Genomic DNA, 20,002 nt, shown 5'->3' with positions numbered 1-20,002 from the left:
GTGTTGTCTTCTGGAATTATTTTCTGTCTTGTTAAATGTAAGAACAATATATTGTCTAATCCTGACAGAATGCAACTTAATACCTGGCTATGAGGGACTAAAATGCTACTGTAAAGCTAAATAAACATCATCGACCTGCATAGTAAAATATTTTCTTCTGATACAGTAAGACAGGGACTCTATTGGATAACAAATTGAATATTGATCAACTATATTTAATTAATCAACAAGAGTCTAAATAAGAATGATATAATCCCACAGAGTAATCAACTTATTAAGGATATTATATTATTGTACTCAAATTTAACAGCAAATCAATGCAAATATCGTCTTTTGTCAGTTCAGCTGCTTTCTGGGTTCCCAAATGTCTGCTTAAAAGTGCAAACTTTCAGACTTGTCCAACTATGTTTTAGGGCCATTTTGTAGGTAGAAAAAAAAATTAACTAAATAAATTCTACCCCAAAAAAATTTTCTAGGAAAAAAAAAAATTTCTGGGTTCCAAAAGATTCTGATTTGCAAGAAAAAAAACTCAAATTTTGAGATTAATCTCAGAGGTTTTTTTGAAAATCTTGACATGTTTTGAGCTCCTACAGCCGAAAATGTTCAACTTCACACAATTTTTCAAAAGTTTCAAAAGTTGAACATTTTGAACTTTCACCTCAGAAATGTTCAAAATGTCAAGCGATTATGGTGCGTTCAGTGTGAATGCACCATAATCCTTTGTGAATAAAATATTCAGAATTAATTCGTGCAACAAATTCTTGCACAGTAACTTTCTCCAGGATGTTAAACCTTTCCCTTTTTTGTAGAAAATTTCTGAGATTAATCTTAAAATTTCTGAGGTTTTTCACTCTAATTTTTGACTTTCGGAGCACAAAAATGGTTGTTTTTTCTAGAAAATGTCTGAGATAAATCTGAAAATTTCCGAGTTTGTTCACAATAATTTAAGACTTTTAGAGCTAAAAAATTTCCACATTTTTTATAGAAAATTTCCAAAGTTAATCTCAAACTTTCTGAGGTTTTTTGGCTGAAATTTATTGTTTTTTCAAAGGCCCTAATATGAAGTCATAGACCCATCCTACTGTACAGTTAGCCTCAGCATTTTTATGTAACTGCAGTTTAACCACCATGTTTGATGCTTTTAAAGGAAAATAAACAGACATCCTGATACTAAGAGATCATATAATATCCCACAAAATCTTATGTAACTTACAAAAGTGCCTTGAATTGGCTCAACACGATCGATGAAGGTGACACAGTATAAGCTAAATATTAGCTGAAAAACACTGCAAACACAGGATAAACCCATTATACTAAGTAAAACTGGTTCTCTATTGTCCATTTATCATCTTTACCTGCGTTTCCTCCCAGGGTCCAGCGGCCATTGAGCCGGAAGTACGGACTCTGGACGGGTCACGTTCCCTTACAGACAAATACGACAAGTTAGCTAAACATGCTACTCGCTGCATTAGCTTAACGTTGCGCATATTTAAGGTGATTTGTCTTTCGACAGTTTTACATACATGTCAGATTTGTGAAGAGTACGACGTACAGTTCTTCTATGAACAGGTTCTCCCACCTGAACAGTTTCAAAAAGCAGCTCCAGATTGATTTCAACATGCTAAACATGTTAGCCTGTAGCTAACTACCGTTAGCCGACCGGAAGAAGTAAAAATTAGCTTAAAATGAGGTCTCCGTCTCCCTGTAAGATCAGACAAGGGATAAATAAATGTTTTTAGGATGATGCATAAAATATATCATCATGAAAATATCTTAAAAATCGAACATTTTATATTACTTTTTGGGGAAATGTACAACTCCAGACTTTTCTCAGACTTACTTGTCTGTCATGCTCTTAAATTGTAGCGTAGATGTCACTGTGGGTGAAGCAGAGCTGGTTTAACCAAATCCTAAAGTGAAAGTGATGGGCAGGCAGGTGGAGAGGTGAAGGGTAACTACATGCAGCAGCGCTCAGTTACCTGTCAGGTAGTCAAGCTGCTCGTTCTCTGCTTTCCTGCAGAAAAAAGCCTCTGTCCAATCTCTTTCCAACTTCTCTAAAAATGTTATAGTAATTTACAGAGTGCTGATTTTTAATATCTGCACATTTTGAGCTATTTGTGCTTGGTATAGTTACCTTTCAAATGATTTCCATTACAATTTATCACCCTACATCTACTAACTTGTAATCTTTTAACTGGAAAATCTGGAGCAGCTGCAGAAATCTCCACAAATTTGGCTTATATAAAACTATCAAAAGAAATCAAAATTAAAACATTTATTGTCCGGAAAACAATATATGTGGGAGGAAAACAAAAAGAGCCCACAGCTATGGAGGGTTAGAGGTGACAAAAGTAAACAAATAAATATACCATGAAATACATACCAAATCATAAAGTGATTAAAGTCATTAAATAATTAAAATGACCTTTAAATATTTAAATATATTCAATGGCATATTAGGGCCAAAAAAGTTAATTCCCGCCAAAAAAAACAACTAGAAAAGAAAACAAGAAAATTACTGAGTTTGAGAATATTTTCTTGAAAAAAACTCTCTTTCTTCTCAAAACTTGTAATGCTTGTACTCGCGTTTACTTAGTCGCTGCTCAGACTCTCTGGTCGCTTTTGAAAACGCCTTTTGGCACTGTCGCCTGGCAACCTCTCAGCCAATAGAATGAAAGTGTTGTACTGGGTGCGTTTGTTTTCTTCTAGCGGGTGTGCCTTTGTGGCTACTATTGATTGTAGCAACCTGCGCCACCCACTGGATGTAGAGAGAAACAACAATGTCAGCTTTCCGCTCCGTAGTACACTGAACATCTGCTAGCAGTATGCTACTGATTGCTAATAGCTACTGATCTTAGGCAGGAATTTGTTCACCCAAACAACTCCCTACATCCAGTGGGTGGTGCAGGTTGGTACAATTGATAGTAGCCACACAGGCACACCTGCTAGAAGGAAACAAACGCGCCCAGTGCAACACTTTCATTGAGAGAAGTTGAGAGGTTGCCAGGTGACTGTGCCAAAAGGCGTTTCCAAAAGCGAGCAGAGACTAACTGTGAGCGTGAAGAGAAGTTTTGAGTACAAGGGTTACAATTTTGAGAAGAAAGATATGAAGTCCTGCTTTCAAAATAAAAATGTAAGCAAAAGTGTTAAAGGTTTTGAGAACAAAAGACATGAAATCTTGTTTTCAGACTGAAAATGTGTGCTCTTGGATTACGGCAATAAAATTCCCCCATATCTGTGTTGCTTTTCTTCTTGCACATCTACAGTATGCATCTCCACAGCAACTGAACCGCTCACCTTGAAGTTCTTGATGAGAAAGAAAATTATTCTTCCAGCTGTAAAACTCTGACTTGTGAGGTAAATTTGTTGCAAAGTGATGATGGATGCAGCCTTTTCTTTGGCATTGCTAACCGAAGAAGATAAATTCTGCATTTCTTTTAAATCAGTCTGTTAATTAAAGTGATTTCAGATTAACCTGAAATACATGAGCTGGATTATTTTGTGTAAGTGAGAAATGTAACTTAAATATGTTAAATAAAGGATAGAAATTGATATGTAGCCCTAAAAGGTTATTTGGTTTTCAGAACATAAATGTAAGGCTATTGGAAAAGATTAGGGCCAGTTAAGAAAAAGTCCAAATTCTGACTTTTTTCCCCAGAATTTGAAAAAAAGGAAATAATCAGAATTATCACTTTTTTCCAGGAATTTGGAATTTAATCTTTAAAAAGTACAAATTCAGACGTTTTCTTTCTATAATTTGAATCTTAATGTGAAAAAAAGGAATTCTAACATTTTTTTCTAGAATTTGACATTTAATCTGGAAAAAAAAACTGAATTCTGACTTTTCTTCTAGAATTTGAATCTTAACATGAAAAATAATCAGAATTCTGCTTATTTCAGTGAAATTTAACATGAAAAAAACCTCCTCTGAATTTTTCAGAATTTAAAATTTAGTATAATAAAATCTAAATTCAGAATCTTTTCCGCCCCAGAATCCCAAATTTGATATAAAACCATCTCAGATTTCTCTTTTTTTTTCTGGAATTTGGAATTTCATCAGAAAAAAAGTCACAATTTTGACTTTTTTCTTTCCAGAATGTGAGATTTAGTCTGAAAAAAAGAATTTGAATTATAACTTCCAGAATTTGACATTTAATTTAAAAAAAAGAATATTCTGAATACTGAATAAACAAGTTTAGACTTTTTCCCCCTCATAATTCTGACTTTAATCTGGAGAATAAATGTCAGATTATTGCTTTCCTAACACTCTTCCATATTTTTCATCAGATTTTAAAGAATCCAAGCAATTTTTCCTTCCTTTTTCAAGCTAAATATTCTGAGAATTTTTCTTCTTAGAAATAAACACATGGAAGTGTAACTCTTAATATTTGGAAATATTTACACAAACTGGCCAGTAGGGGCCACAATGCTCTCATAAACCTTGCAAATAATTTCTTTGAAAGAAAATTCATTAGTTTAGCATTTATAAAATAATAAAAAGTTAATTTAAACATTAAAAGTATCAAGTTAATTCAGACTTCCGGTAAATATGTTGTAGTTGATTATTTAAAATGCGTAACTGATGTATTTTATTTAGCAGCTGCTGTTGAATGATGAAGGATTTATAGAAACAGGCGTTGGGTCTCAACAAGCTTGATCTGTACATAGGACAGCACCGCCCCCTAGTGGAAAACTATAATATCTCTGGATTCCTCTAAAAAGCTTTGAGATGCCACACGATTAGAGTTACTTGCTTATATTTAATTCAATATTGAAAGAAGCTATTTGGGAAATGAATTTGTTGTTGCTATTTTAGTTTTACAAATAAAAATCTGAATAGTGTGGCATGCATTTGTTGTAATTACAGTTCCAAGACCCTGGGGTGTGTCTGTACCAACTTTACAGTTCTTGAAACTGAAGTTCTGCTCTTTATTCTTTAAAATAAAAATCTTTCACAGATTCTCGATTGGATTTAGGGCCGGACTTTGACTGTACCGTTCCAAACACATGGATATACATTGACCTAAATCATTACAGTGGGTCAAGGGTCAACATTATACACGACTTGGTGACAATTAATTAACCATTGACTAATCATTAATGATGTCACTTTGTTGCCATTGCCAAAAGACCTTCATATATTTCTTTAAACTTTGACTATAGGTCAGTTTAATTATGTACAAAGGTGATAGAAAAAATGCCACCCATCAAGTTTCAGGACAGATTTGTAAAAAGAGGAAACGACTTAAACTGATTTGATGTTTTCAAAATATGTAGATTCATTACAGCAGCAGTGGAAAGCATTTTAACAATCCTGAATGTGAAATAAATCTTTCTGCCTCTTACAGAAATGTGAAAGTCATTTTGATTAAGCAACATGGAAATGAATAAGCTAATGTTTTTGTTGTGTCATTTTTGCATATTTGAAATCATGGCTGAAAAAAAGGTTTTGTTTTTTTTTATCAGTCGACATCGATAATTATTGAATAGTTTTTTTGTTTTAAATATCTGAAATAGAAAATCTTGTTTTCACTCCACGTCGTTTCGTTTTAAGCAGTTGTGAAGCACAGAGTCAAAACCTTAAAAACTGCTGCTGCGTAAGTTACTCAACAAGTTGTTGCTAGGTAACCAAAGAATGAGTGAGTTGCTAGGCAACCAAAGAGCAAGTGAGTTAGCTGATAGCTGCTTCAGTGGATATCTTATTTATTGAATATTGACTATTCTATCAGATGTATTATCTACTGAGATATATAAAGTTATTGATTTATTGTCCAGACTTATATGAAATATATTTAATATAAGTATTTTTGAATTGAATCTGAATTTATTTGAATTTGGAATAGTCTTTGGAGTTAAATATCTAACATTCTCTTCATGTGACTACAGGTCAGGTATATGTTTATACCTTTTCATTTATGATTTCCTTTAGTTGTTACATTAATTATTTGTATTTATTGTGAAAATTAAAGAAAAAAATAATAAATTTGTGTAGTCCAATAAATACTACAAGTAGGACAACTAATCGATAGCGATAATGCAGTAGACACACGATCAATATCAACCAATAATACATCAGAATATTAACTATATAGAATTCAAGATATAGAATCATTTAATTTAAAAAATATATGAAATAATAAAAATTTAATAACATTTCTTTTGGGATTAATAAAGTATTTTTGAATTGAACTGAACTGAATCTCTTACGGCAGTTGGTGGAATCAACAAACTCACTCTTTGGTTACCTAGCAACTACTTGAGTAACTTGCGCAGCAGCAGTTTAAGATTTTTTGCTTCATAACTGCTTAAAAATGAACAACAACGGTTTGAAGTGAAAACTGTATGTGAAACAAGAAAGGTCACTTCACATGTCTGGCAGTATTTCAAATATTTTAAACAAAAAAACCCCAAATCAATAATCATCGATATCGACTGATATGAATCGCCAATGTGAACAGCATTAACTAATGAGTGAAGCTGCAAGTGTCAAACGAGAACAACAAAAGAAAACGCTTAATACTCTGAAGTTCTTGTTTCGTTTATTTTATTTTCCGCTGCCCACATGATCTTTTCGTCATAACAAGCAAGCATCCCAGAAACCCTACAGCCACCAGGACGAACACCATCACACAGTTTCACTTTCACAAAAAGTAGGGGGAGAGCTTACAGAGGAGGAGGTTTGGGGTGACTACGGGCCTCAAGGGGGGGGAAAGGCGGCGTTCAACAGCATCAACAACCTCAGAGCAGAAGGAAGAACCTGTCAGTCTGCAGCATGTTGGGTACATACATGTCACTCATATAGCGTTAGCGTAATATGGCATAGAAAGAAAGCATCCAAGCTGACAGAGCATCAAAGGAGTAAAGCTGTGCGTGTAAACGGAGGAGGCATGAGACACACCGAGGACGCCAGTGGAGACGTTTGCCGTTTTTAGCATCAAAGTCAATTCTTCTAAGCCTGCAGAATCTTGTCGGAACCATCTGGAGTCCACACAACAACATAATTTAAAAAATATGTCGGCGCAGGGTTGTCGGTAATAGCGCCGAGTTGCCATGACAAACAGAGGTTAGAGGTTTGTCGCCAACAGCCAAAGGAGTGGGGAGAGAAAAAGTTCAGAGGAAGGGGGTGAAAGCGCGGTTCGCTGCCAAGTCGTGTTACTGTGTTTTTAGACTAACTCAACTGCATAATAAATCTTTAAAAACAGTGGGCTTCCAAAAGGTTTCCAGCCATTGCAAATGGAATAATGCTTCATGTAACGGATGCCAAAAGAGAAAAGTAGTGCTTTATTATTCAATACTGTTCACAGGCCAGATTAGCACAGGCTAGCTAGCATTAAAGCTAAAGCCATTCAATGCAAATTAAATCTTTTGCTTTGACAATATGATTAAAATAAAAAGCTTAATTTCTTAACACTGAAATTTCAAATGTTTACTCATTTACTTAAGATACTTTGAATGAATAAGTAGTGGATATTATTACCCAGCTGTTCCTGGGTATAATTCACGATTTGCACTTTATACTGTAATTTATGCATTTAAATATTACTCAAATCCTAGAATGACAACAAAACTGAAAATTGCAGTTTTATAGGTGTGAATACAAGCTTACTAACATTAGCTACTAACATGCTAGCATAAACAGAGACTTGCAGGAATTGTCTATCAAAAGAAATCGTTAAATTAAAAAATACGCCCAAAGCTAATTCACTTAATTAAAGAATTAACTCCAGGTTGTGGTTTTAGATTTGAATCAGGATGCTAACAAAAGCAGAAGTACTTGTTTTTGGGAGCATGAAAATGACAATTATTAGCTTTGAACATTACCATACTATAGTTAGTTGTTAGCATTCTAATATCCATCCATTAGCTGAGCCTCATACTTAGATGTAGATGTCAATGTTAGCATTCTAGTGTTAGCATAATAGGTATTAGACTGTTGTTTTTGTGAATGCTAGTGCTTCTGTAGCATGCTAAGAATGAGCACATATTTGTTCATGGCCCATAATTAGCATGAATGCTAACAATAGCATGCTGGTATTCACTCTAGCGGATATTACCATCCGCGTACCATTAGTTGCCATCATGCTAATGTAGCAAATATTTAGCTGAAGCTAAATATTTGGTGAAAAATTAACTCTTTTTTTGCAGGCGCCTCCTGTAGGTGTCCCATCCCTCATCCGCATCAACACTAAATATCAGTCAGAACTACGTTAGCTCATGTCTATGTTCAAGCGTAAATCAATAGTGCTCAGCCCTTAGGCACCTAGTTACAGAATAACACTAAAAAGCAGTTTGACAACAAGGTAAAAACTCTAAAACATTAGAACATTTCAAGATATCAATCTCGTTTTTCCTTTGCGTAGGGCTCAATCGAGCTGAATAGCCCCTACGAAAGCACAAAAATCTGGCACCTTTGAATCGGTTAATCCTGGCTATTTTACATCTTTTTATCTTACATCCTTCACTTACTTCAACAACAAATTAAAAAAAAGAACAAAATCAAAATATCAGTACAACTTCTGTTTGTTCAGGCACATAAAAAGTGGAAATGAAGGAGAGATTTCGATGAGTAGAAAACAGTCTGTATGCTAAAGCAGCAGTTGGTTGGTTGGTTGGTGGAGGACGGCTGGGAATTTCGCAGCTTTTCGCAGCTTCCGCTGTGAAATTTGGACCTTTGTAACTCAGGAATGCAAACAAAGTGGAAAATCAGTCACTTCCCAGGCGGGACAGATCGAGGATGTAAAGAGACAATAAGGCATGGAAGGGCTAAGTCTGACAAAATAAAACTTCTCAACCACCAATTCTGCAATGCAGTTATGACCGAAAACAGAAATGAAACGTGACGGTTTTCCAACCATCACATGCCACAGATACACTGCAAAACAAACAAAAAACAAGATCTAAAAAATCTCTTTCATTATTTCAACTCTTAAGGCAGCATTCATTGTAAATTATCAACGGAATTTGAGATTCTTGACCTTACTGCTGCAACACCTTTAAGACTGATCAATTTGTTACCCATTCTTCATTTTAGCTACAACCAAAACAAAAAGTAAAAGAAATGAACAGAAATACAGCATCTTGCATAAACACAGCCTTTTTTGTCCTAACTGACTAACCCGACAAAAACTGCAAAGCAAAAAATAAAAAGGACAAACGGAATAAAGTAAGAACAATATATATATAAAAAAAACCAAAACAATGCAGTCAAAAGTGCTCAAAAAGCAGTGTTATTTTTTTCTCTTTCTTCCTTTATGTTTGTTTTCTATTTATTTCTAACTGTGTCCAATAGAGGCTGGGGAAACAGGAAAGTTGGTAGGTGAGAAAAACTGCATAGGAGGAAGTGCCGGGATCTACGGTGAGGCGCAGTGAAAGGTTCGGCTCCTCTCGACTTGATCTCACCGGCTGAATGCTATCCTTTGACAAATTTCCTCCTAGGCAGGGTTAAGGGTCAGGGTTTGTGAGGCGGAGCTTTAACCCAGGCTGGTGATGTTGGCCCTGCCACCCGGGGGCGCCACAATGCGCTGGGTGTTCCTGCGTGGAACGTTGTCGTCGATCTGAGCACCTGTGTAGCCAAACAGAAAGTGAGCTGTTATGGTTCCTTGAACACGTCAAAACAAAACATGTTCATTACATTTTTGAGACGTTTTAGGTTGTCTTGCCACTTTAAATCCAAGTAATCTGCTGCTGGCCACGCCCCCCAACTCAACTCATATGGTTGTATGTTTACAGATGCGCAAACATACAGCTGTACATCTTTGAAACCAACAAGAATGGAGCAAGTGGTTTCCTAATGGTAAGTCAACAACAAAACATTTGTCTTTTTCAGCAGCCATTGTACAGCGCATTCATCCTGACTATTCTCTTCATGATTCTGTATTAGAAAAACAGAGTGTCTTTAGTAAGAGGTTTCTTCAAATTTGCTGTAATACAGACTGCTACAGGCGGTAACCGCCATTTACAAAAAACTCTTGTTTTTGAATTAATATGATTTACAACAACATTTACTTTCCCTTTGGGTTCAATAAAGTATTTTTGAATTTGAATTGAATTAATACAGCAGTAAAACCAGCTGACCTAATGTCTTGGAGTTCATCTTGTGTTGCTAGGTAACGGGCGGAATTCCGCTGGGGTTGCTAGGTAATGGGCCAGGCTTCTCTGGGGTTACTGGGTGAAGGGTCGGTGCGTGTTGATTTGTGGCATTGCATTCCTCAGGTTTTTGAAACGGCTCATTGTCCAGACAACAAGAAACGTGAACTTATTGTCAAAAACCATCTGGGATTTTTTTTTTTTTTTTTTGGAAGCAGTACAAACCCAAATGGATGAATTAATTCTCAATTTAATCCACAGTTTTATATATTTATCATGTTAAAATCATGGTATCATCCACGACAGTGGATTAATGGCATTATATGGTTTAAAATGGTTGATTAGATCATAAATATCTCATTATTGACACAGAGAAACGTAAGCCAACCCCATGTCTGACACAGTAAAAATAAAGCAAAGCTCCTCATTGGTTCCTTACATTTTCAAATATGACCAAAATATTCTTTAAGTTTTCTAGAAGTCTTTAAAAATTTTCCAAAAGCTTGGCTTTCTTCCAAATGGTGGCAGTGTCTGAAATCTTCAACTGGGTTATATTTTTGAAATAAACTCAAAGTATCACCTTTCTCCTACCAGACAGAAACAATCTACAGGTTCCTGACTGTCAGTAAAGTTTATGGACTGATGGTTCCTGACTGACCGGACAGGCTGAAGCCAGACTGGTGCAGGTTGCGGACAGGCTGGTTGGGTTGTTTGGCAGGTGAGGTCTTCGCAGAAGAAACAGGGGTCATGGTTTTAGGAGTGACGGATACCTCGCACACCGGTCCGTCGTACAGTCCTCTAGGCACACCCCTCAGCTCAGCCAGCTGCAATAAGAAAAACAACACGCAATATTAAATGCAAGAACCAAAACGACAGTCCTCAAAACAACAATGCAGCACTATACCCTGCTGCGAGCCTTTATCCTCTTGTAGACGTAGTCAGGGAAAGGTTTACGGGCCACGAAGCGTCCTGAGCCCTCAGTGGCGTGGAGAGTCCCCTCCTCCAAAACAATCTTTCCCTGACTGATGACCACCAGAGGCCCGCCGCGCACCTCCAGGCCTTCAAAGATGTTGTACTCTACAGTCTAAGAAAAGAAAAGTAAGCACATAAAAAATAGGGTTATTTTTTGCAAACTAGAAGAATTTGAATTCATTCTGTCAATTTGTTTATTTTGGTATGTTTCCCAAGTTACAACTGCTGAAATAACAAAACTTAAAAGAAGCTCAAGACAGACTTTTTTCCCCGTCAGAAGACTGAATTAATTTTTGGTCTTTTAACTGCAGTAGACGGTAACCTTTAGATAATAACCTACATAAATTATCAGAAACTAAAGCCAACAGCTACAAAAGCTAGCAGTTAACAGCTATAAACACCAACAGCTACTTTAACTGACAGTTACTAACACTAATGGCTGCCTAAACTAACATCTAATAATACTAACAGCTATCAAAGCTAACAAATACTTAAGCTAACAGCAGCTCGAGCTAGCATTTCGCTAAACTAGCACTTACCTAAAGCTAACAGATAATACCTAACATCTAACTAACATCTATTCAAGCTAGTATCTACCAAAACTAAATGCTATTTAGTCTAGTAGATATTAAAGTAAACCGTGCTTTAATAATAACATCTAATTAAGCTAACAGTAATGGACTAATTCAAGCTAATGGCTACTTAGGCTAGTAGAAACCTAAAAAACCATTAGATTAGATTATTTTAAATGACACAAGAACAAAATATTTTCAGTCAAGAGAATAGTTGACAATATTAATAGTTGTGAAATGCAGAAAGTGACCAGGTTTAAACAGAATTTGTTCAGTGTCTGGAGGTTTTGGGTTTGAGTTCTTTTAGGTTGAACCGGTTTTAAGCTCCTTTTACCTTGACTAAGATTACAAGTCCTTCCAGATTCTCCAAACTGGAGCTCACTCTACCAGGTGGACAGATGAGACTCCACAAATCTGACTTACAAAACATCCACAACTATTCCTTTAACCGATTTGTTACAATGTGTTTTCTGTGGTCTAATGCTAATAAAAGAGCTAATTGTATGGACAAGAGGGATAAGCTGATGGGGAACAGAGGCGTTCATTTTTGTCGCAACAGATGAGGAGGCCTGGCCAATGAAGAGGTTTGTGTGTTTGTGTGTGTCCACTCTGGAAGCCTTATAATGCTCTTTCCTAAAAGCTACTGAAGCTAACGCTGAGGTCATGGCAATCTGGCAAAACTTTATCCCAACATGAGCTCACCAGTAGGATTAGCCACCCCATTACTCACACGCTGCTATACATAATTTCTCCCATGGAACAAAAAGAGGCTCGGGGACATAACAGGATTAAATTATCAGATTCCCAGAACATCCACAGCAATGGTCTCCATGTCTTTCTAAAACATACATACACAGACAGGCAGCCTGCAAACAATCAGACCCTGATGTGTTTCAGTTCTCTGGCAGATTTTATGAATGACATCACTCCCTCGACACCGTGTGAGGCCCACGCCCTGTTCAGCAGTCTTCCCAGCCACCACAGCAGTGGACTAACACCCCCTCGCTCCCACTGACACCGGTTTCAGAAAATGGAGGACATCGTACGGAGTTGTGGCTCTTGGCAGAGATGATCTTCGTGACGTCCGGGTCCCAGAGCACCAGGTCCGCGTCCGAACCCACTGCGATGCGGCCCTTGCGGGGGTACAGGTTGAAAATCTTGGCTGCGTTGGTGCTGGTGACGGCTACAAACTGGTTTTCGTCCATCTTACCAGTCACCTGGAATACATTACAACTGAGTGTTAGAACTGGCTTGATTCTCTAAGCTCCCATGTTGCATGTTTAGTCTATCGTTCCTGACCAATTGTTTGACTGTTCTCATTTGTTTTGTTTCACCAAAAGTGGTTTGTTTTTGCCTAAAGCATTTTTTGAAAGAAAAAACTTTTTGTCAAAAAATATGCAAATTAAAGAGCTGCTTAGGGCCCCCACACCACCAGGGGGCCCCAAGAGAACCAAGCTAGCATAATAAAAATACAAATATATTTAAAATAACATTGAATAACACAAACTAAATAGTATTACACATGAAAAAGAAACTATTTCTATTCACCTTAATCCTGGGAGGCTTACTGGGGAAACGATTATGGGTCCTACTTCCGGCACCCACCGGAAGTAGCAGTATTTCATTGTAATTTGTAGGGTTTTTTGCTAATCTATATTCATGATAGAAGTTACATCTCTCTTTTCGGTTATAATACAATATTTAGTAAAACTTGTTTACGGACACACCGTCTGCTATCAGAGAGCTGCTCAGTACAGAGAATCGTAATTGTGAGTTTAATCACGGGGAGCGACAGGAACACGATCGTTAAGTTTCGTAACAGAATGACCGTGAATTAGCAACGCTAGCTAGCAGCTCGTTTCTCTGGAGAACTGACAGTAATAAAGAGAAAAGCAGGTCAGAGATCTGAGCTGCTGTTTTGCGCCGACATTGTAAAGCACCAGAACTACACAATATTAGCTTTGTGTGATGTGAATTTTTTTGTTTTGTTTTGTTTGAATTTAAAAAAATAATAAAGTTCATGATCTGAGTCTTTATCATTATGATTGGGCCAAAAAAATTTATTTATAAGACAAAATAAAATATCTGGGATTATTTAGTCCATCACAACCAGAACCTCGAGGTTCTCCGTTGCTGAGTGTCGCTGCGAATCAGCGGAGAAATAATAGCGTAATATGGAGAATCTCCCCACTGGACTAGAACCGAACCGAATCACACATTAACCGGTTATAGAGAGCAACTTGCCACTGGAAAGTGTCGTAAGATGCCCTTGTGGAGCTCGGGTAACTGTTGTGCTGTTCGTCGCTGTACTCTAATATTCAGACCACGTTTAGTTTGTGGCTGCAGCAAGTGTGTTTTGAACGGGCTCCCAAAACAAAAGCGATAGTTTCCATCGCCTATCGACAGATAAGCAAACAAAAAGAATTTGGCTAAAAATTCAAAACTTGAAGAGAGAACCCAAAATGCTTTATGTATGATCATTTCATTGTGTGGACAAAAAGCCAACGGAAGAAAACCCGCATCTGCATCCGAAGCAACTGAGTCAGTGAAGTAGCTAACTATGCTAGTGCGACTTGAAGAAATGCAGCCATTTCTTCAAGTTGCCATCCCTCCCCGCAATAGCTGTAGGTAGCGGTAAACCAATTTTGTCACATTTAAGCTTTGATAGCTGGTGTTCTCACATATTTTATAGCCTAAAAGCTCTGATGAAAGCTGGTTAGCGAGTTCCTAAGATATAAACAAATGGCGGTTCTGGTTTGCGGCGGAAGTCGCACCCATAAATCACGCAAAGCCTTATGGGGGCTAGGAATAAGGTGGACATTGTTTTTATATTTGTAATAATGGTTTTCAGTTTTAAATCTTTTTTCTTCTTCAGTTCAAATCTTTCTTTTTTTTTCTTCAGTCCTATTTTTTTCTGTTGACCAAACTTTTTGCCTCAATTCAGCTCCATATACACTTAAATACCACACTCCAATTTTTTTTGTTACTCCTGTAAAATTAAAATCAATATAATAACATTGGTATGATTTTAGTTAATAAAAAAGAATGATAATAATAATAGGCCTGTTACACACAGAGTTACTCAGGAATTATAAAGAATTTGTTGTTGACAGGTTGGGATGGGGGGCCCCAAATAAAAATCTGCTCTGGCCCCCAAAAAGTCTTGGGCCGGCCCTGGCCAGGACACGTACCACACATTTGTCCCAGATGATTGACATCCTCTCTTCTGTGCCATTGACACCCTCAGGAATCAAGGTGAAGTCATCTTTCCCCACAGCGCGCTGGGCTGTGTTAAAGGGACAGTGCGCACTTCCTGTCACCTGCAGGTCGCCACTAGAAAGATTAAAAAGGACAACACACACACACACACACACACACAGAAAGAAAAAAGAAAGAAAGAAAATGAATATAACCGGAATGCTGAGACAGAAACATTTCCAAATGTGTCTCCAGTTGGATCCAACTTTTACCAGGACAGCAGGGAGTTCAGATAGTCCGGAGTGGCCGGGTCAGGACTAAGCGGAGGGGACGTGACATAAGCCGCAGCCTTGGCCCAGTTCTTACTCCAGTAGTGCGACCCGTCCGTCCCCAGACTGGCCGTGATCGGCTCTCCATAGACCACAGTGCCTGGAAAAATGGTACAATAAGGATCTGCTACCAGACAGAGGCAGGTTACTACAACAGCATGTTAGGGACACTGTGGACAGAAAAATGTCTGCCAAAAAACTCAGGCATTTTTAGAATAATAATGAACATTTAGGAGATTAATTCCAAACTTTTGGAGCTTTCTTGAAGCAATTTTTATACTTTTCTAACTCAGAAATGTCCTTGTTTGTTATATCTACTAGGACCTTAACAGACCCTTGTAATTTACAGGAAAAAGGTTTTAAAAACTGATTTTTTCATTTTGCCACATTGATTTTTACTGAATAAGCATTTACGACCACTGACAACAAAAAAAATTCAAACTTTTTCTTCAGAATCAAAAGTCAGAAAAAATGAAAAATTTTGAGAAAAATGTCAGAATTTTGATAAAAAATTCTAATTTGTTTTTCTATTTTACAGAGGTCCTCTCCTGTAAGCACGAGATAATATCAATAAACTTGAAAAGTATACCTTAAAAAATTATATATAATAATTAAAAAGCTTCAACAATTTCTTAAATCTATAAATAAGATACTTTTTAAAAAATCATAACATTTGTACGTCGCCAATTTGTACATATATAAGTTTTTTTTTCATGTTGCTGTGTTGCATAGATTCTCAAAAGTGTCTCAAACCAACAAAAATTATCATTTGCCATATAAATATTTACGTATGTAAAGCTTAAATAAAATTGGAAATACATATATTGAGTTATTTACTAAAAACATAATGAATTATTCCTGAAATATTTGTATTCACATTATAATTAATAATTATAATCACATTATAATTTATAATTAACAACAAATTAATCAAACAGCTGCAGCTGATCCAGAATGCTGCTGCTCGCGTTCTCACTAAAACCAGGAAGATAGAGCACATAACACCAGTTTTAAAGTCCCTCCACTGGCTCCCTGTAGCTCAAAGAATAGACTTTAAAATACTGTTGTTAGTTTATAAATCACTGAACGGCTTAGCACCACAATACATTAAAGATCTGCTTTTATTGTATCAACCTTCCAGACCTCTCAGGTCTTCCGGTTCTGGTCTGCTCTGCATCCCCAGAACCAGAACCAAACGAGGAGAAGCAGCTTTCAGCATCTATGCACCACGAATTTGGAACAAACTTCCAGAAAACTGTAAAACAGCTGAAACACTGACTTCTTTTAAATCTCAACTGAAAACCCACCTGTTTAGAATTGTATTTGAAATGTAATCAATTACAAATTTATTGATGTAACTTGACTTAATGATTGATTCTATATTGCATTGTGATTCTGTGTTTGTTATGATGTAAAGCACTTTGAAATGCCTTGCTGCTGAAATGTGCTATACAAATAAAATTTGATTGATTGATTGATTGATAATTAAAGCATTTTTATCAAAATACTTATTTGTTTTTGTTCTGCTTTGTAAAAATGGCCAAAATTAGCAAAAAAGACATTTACATATACTTTCCTCACCCTTCTTCCTAGCCTGAGCGATGACATCAGCAGCGCTCTTGCTCATCACCTTGGTAACGTACAGCGGGCAGTTCGTCTGATTGGCCACCGTCACGGCGCGGTTCACAGCTTCCGCTTCCACCTGGAAAACAAAGGCGGTTTCATGAAAAACAGTGTAGATATAGACATCACAATCTTCTCTAAGCGTCTAATTGGGTGACTTTATTTAGTTGTATCAGTAAAAGCAGGTGAACACAAATCAAATACAATCTTTTTGTGCCCTGACTTATGTTTTACAGTTAAGCTTAAACATCAACGTTGTACTTTTTCCCACCAGATAGAAGGAAAAGGGGAAGAAAATAAATGTTTTAGCAACAACACAGTGTTATCTTTATAACAGATGTCCTGATGACAAACCCCATCCTTTGTTTTGGCGTCTTGTTTTCGCCGAGGCAGAGAATTGTCCAACGATTATAAAACTGTCAAACACTTTAGTACCAAGCAGAGAACGACTGAAAAGGTCAAACTGTTCTGGCAAAGAAAGAGGCAGGAGTAGAAATGCAAAGTCCAAGCGTTCACCTCCTCTGGATGGCTCAACACGTGTCCTTCAGGTCCGGTGATCCCCTGCTCCAAGATCCGCCTCTGCTCCTAAAAATGCACAAACACACAAACAAACTCGTTGGAAAAGTCAACCGCTGAGTCACGTCCAGGTGTTTCCGATCAACAGCAGAGAAAACCGATCACAGCCATGACCCCCCGTCACCGACTGTCCTCATCTGGTGGCAATTACAAAGGTCATTTGGCGGCCATCGAGCGCGACTCGTACATGTTAGAACAGGACTACAGGCCACACACAGCATGGTCATTACATTTTCTGCACAAAATTATTCTTAAATAATGACGTTTTAGTCTGTGTATCTTGAGCTCCTTTCAGAATGAGCTGTTTGAGTGCATCTTGTCACTTTAAATCCAAATAAATTCCTGATCACCCCCAAATCAGCGTTTACACATGAAAATAGCTTTATTTTGAGACAGAAAGTAGTCCATACTATTTAAAAATAATAAAAATATATATTGTGTCATAATTCATCACGTCGACATCAGAATCAGAATTCATTTTATTGTCATTGTGCATGAACAAAAGCACAACGAAACTTAAAAAATAGCAACTCTCAAAGGCAACAATAAATATGTACATATCAATGAATAAAAACACACAGAAACGACTGAGATGTTAAAGCAAAATAAAAAATAAATAAACGATAAGATGATCAGCTTTCAAATGAATTTGCTGTGTTCAGGGAAACAACAGTTCTCCAAGCAACCATTGTCCAGCACATAAAGCAGTAAAACCAGCTGGCCAAATGTGCCAGAATTCCAATTGAGTTGCTAGGTAACGGGCAGCGGAACTCTGCTTTGGTTGCTAGGTAACGGCTGGGCAGTGCCTGCTAAATTGTTACATTCAGAAACCAAAAAACTTTTAGATAAGATAAATCTTTATTGTCATTGTCACAAGGACAACGAAATTTAAAAGGTGCCATCAGTCAGTGCATATGCTTAAAAACAAAAAATAACTGTCTCACAATTCACACACAATGTAAGAATTAACAAATAAATGGTAAAAAAAAAAAAAAAACTTACTTATTGTCAAACAATGAGGAGGGAGGGTAGATTTTTAAAGTGTTTTGGCTGTTTTTAAAAGCGGTAGAAACTCAAAATGGAAGTACAAAAACATGCAAAACAAGCTAAATATTTGGATCCCGGTTAAGGGAAAACAGCTCATATTCATACCTCAGCAACGATGTCCCCGTTCTCGGCGTGAACCTGGGCAATGGCTCCCAGATCGCGGATCACGCTGAACACCTCGTACACCTGCATCGATTAAAATGTACTATTTGAAATCAGATTTGATGAAAATATCTACATATCTGTGAAAAAGTCATTTTTCAAAGTGATATTTTCACCATGCTACTCACTCATTTATAAATGTCACAGTTTCCAACTGACAATTTAGTTAGCAAGCTAAATATTTAATAAACTAACTAAATATTAAGTTAGCAAGCATGCTAGCATGTAGGTAGCAGGAGTTTATATAGAGGTTCACAAGACCCACCTTTTATTTTTGTGGTCCACTTCAGTTTATTAGCAAGTAATTTGAATATTAGCTAAGTATTTAGCTAGCTCAGTGTTTAGTTTGTGAACTAAGTATTCTGAGCTAAATATTTATTCTGAGCTAACATTTAGCTTGTTTAGCTCTGTGCTAAATATTTAGCTCTAGGTTAGCTAAATATTTCTAATTGTAGCTTTATTCTGAGCTAACATTTAGCTTGTTTAGCTCTGTGCTAAATATTTAGCTCTAGGTTAGCTAAATATTTCTAACTTACTATATATTGAGCTAACATTTAGTATTTAAAAGGCTAAATCAGAGCGTTCCTGCTCTGAGTTAGCCAAATATTTTCAAGCTAGCTCAGATCTAAATATTTAATTTGGAGCGTAATATTTAGCTTCCTCACTAAATATTTATGCCAGAGTTAAATATTAAGTCGGTCAGCTTCCCAACTAAATATTTAATTAGCTAGCTGTGTAGTTTGTAATCTAAATATTTAGCTAAATAATTAAACAATTAGTTTGAAACTGTGACATTTTATAAATTAATAAATAATATTATGAAAATATTACTTTTTCTTTCTCTTATAACTAAAGAACCCAGATTATTAGTTCATTTTTTACAAACAGCATCTCATTATTCAATCTGGAAACAAGGTTTTGAACTGAAAAGTAAACATTTTTTCCCCAAGTTTCCACAACTTCCTTGGTATTGCAGTAAAATGGGTTCATTGAAGGAATCAAACATGCAACAGCGCGACGCCGTCAGAGTTCAGCAGAAACAAAAGAGGAATAAATTGCAGCCGGCATTCCTCACGCAGGTGCAAAAACCGGCACAGATCTTTGAAGCAGATCTGTGCCGAACGGGATTAATTCATTTTCACCATGACTCAGAGTGAGATCTGCGCTGAGACGTGGCTTTTATTACATCTCACTCTCCCAAGAGAAACACTCAGACTCTCATTTTGAGAAAGAGCCTCGCCAAGACAAACAGACTCTGGATTTGCCAGAGGCTTGATTTATTTTATCATAAAATCATATGGTAAAGTCCCAGCCATTCTCAGAAAATACAGGAAAAACCACTGCTGATACTCAAAATCACCGCAATCAAGCTTTATTTAAAGAGATGTTTCCATTTTAATCTGATTTACAAGACAAACTGACCCGCTACAACATAAA

The 20,002-nt window shown here is 36.7% G+C and overlaps 1 protein-coding gene across 2 annotated transcripts in view; it reads right to left on the bottom strand.

The window, feature by feature from the left end:
• Positions 1-6,522: 6,522 nt before the first annotated feature.
• dpysl2b (dihydropyrimidinase like 2b) overlaps positions 6,523-20,002 on the bottom strand; it is a 31,293-nt gene continuing 17,813 nt past the window's right edge. Inside the window, exons 6-14 of one of the 2 annotated variants that reach the window (XM_032570249.1) lie at positions 18,509-18,589; positions 17,297-17,365; positions 16,739-16,859; positions 15,101-15,257; positions 14,822-14,963; positions 12,677-12,847; positions 10,991-11,170; positions 10,745-10,910; positions 6,523-9,562 (exon numbers count right to left, since the gene is read on the bottom strand). In XM_032570249.1, coding sequence (XP_032426140.1) covers positions 9,471-9,562; positions 10,745-10,910; positions 10,991-11,170; positions 12,677-12,847; positions 14,822-14,963; positions 15,101-15,257; positions 16,739-16,859; positions 17,297-17,365; positions 18,509-18,589 — 1,179 coding nt within the window. In that variant the 3' untranslated portion in view covers positions 6,523-9,470. The remainder of the gene's footprint in view (positions 9,563-10,744; positions 10,911-10,990; positions 11,171-12,676; positions 12,848-14,821; positions 14,964-15,100; positions 15,258-16,738; positions 16,860-17,296; positions 17,366-18,508; positions 18,590-20,002) is intronic. The other variant, XM_032570248.1, reaches the window with a different exon arrangement.

The sequence above is a fragment of the Xiphophorus hellerii genome, chromosome 8 (genome assembly GCF_003331165.1).
Source record: "Xiphophorus hellerii strain 12219 chromosome 8, Xiphophorus_hellerii-4.1, whole genome shotgun sequence".
Lineage (NCBI taxonomy): Eukaryota > Metazoa > Chordata > Actinopteri > Cyprinodontiformes > Poeciliidae > Xiphophorus > Xiphophorus hellerii.
This window is presented reverse-complemented; position numbering and strand designations above follow the sequence as displayed.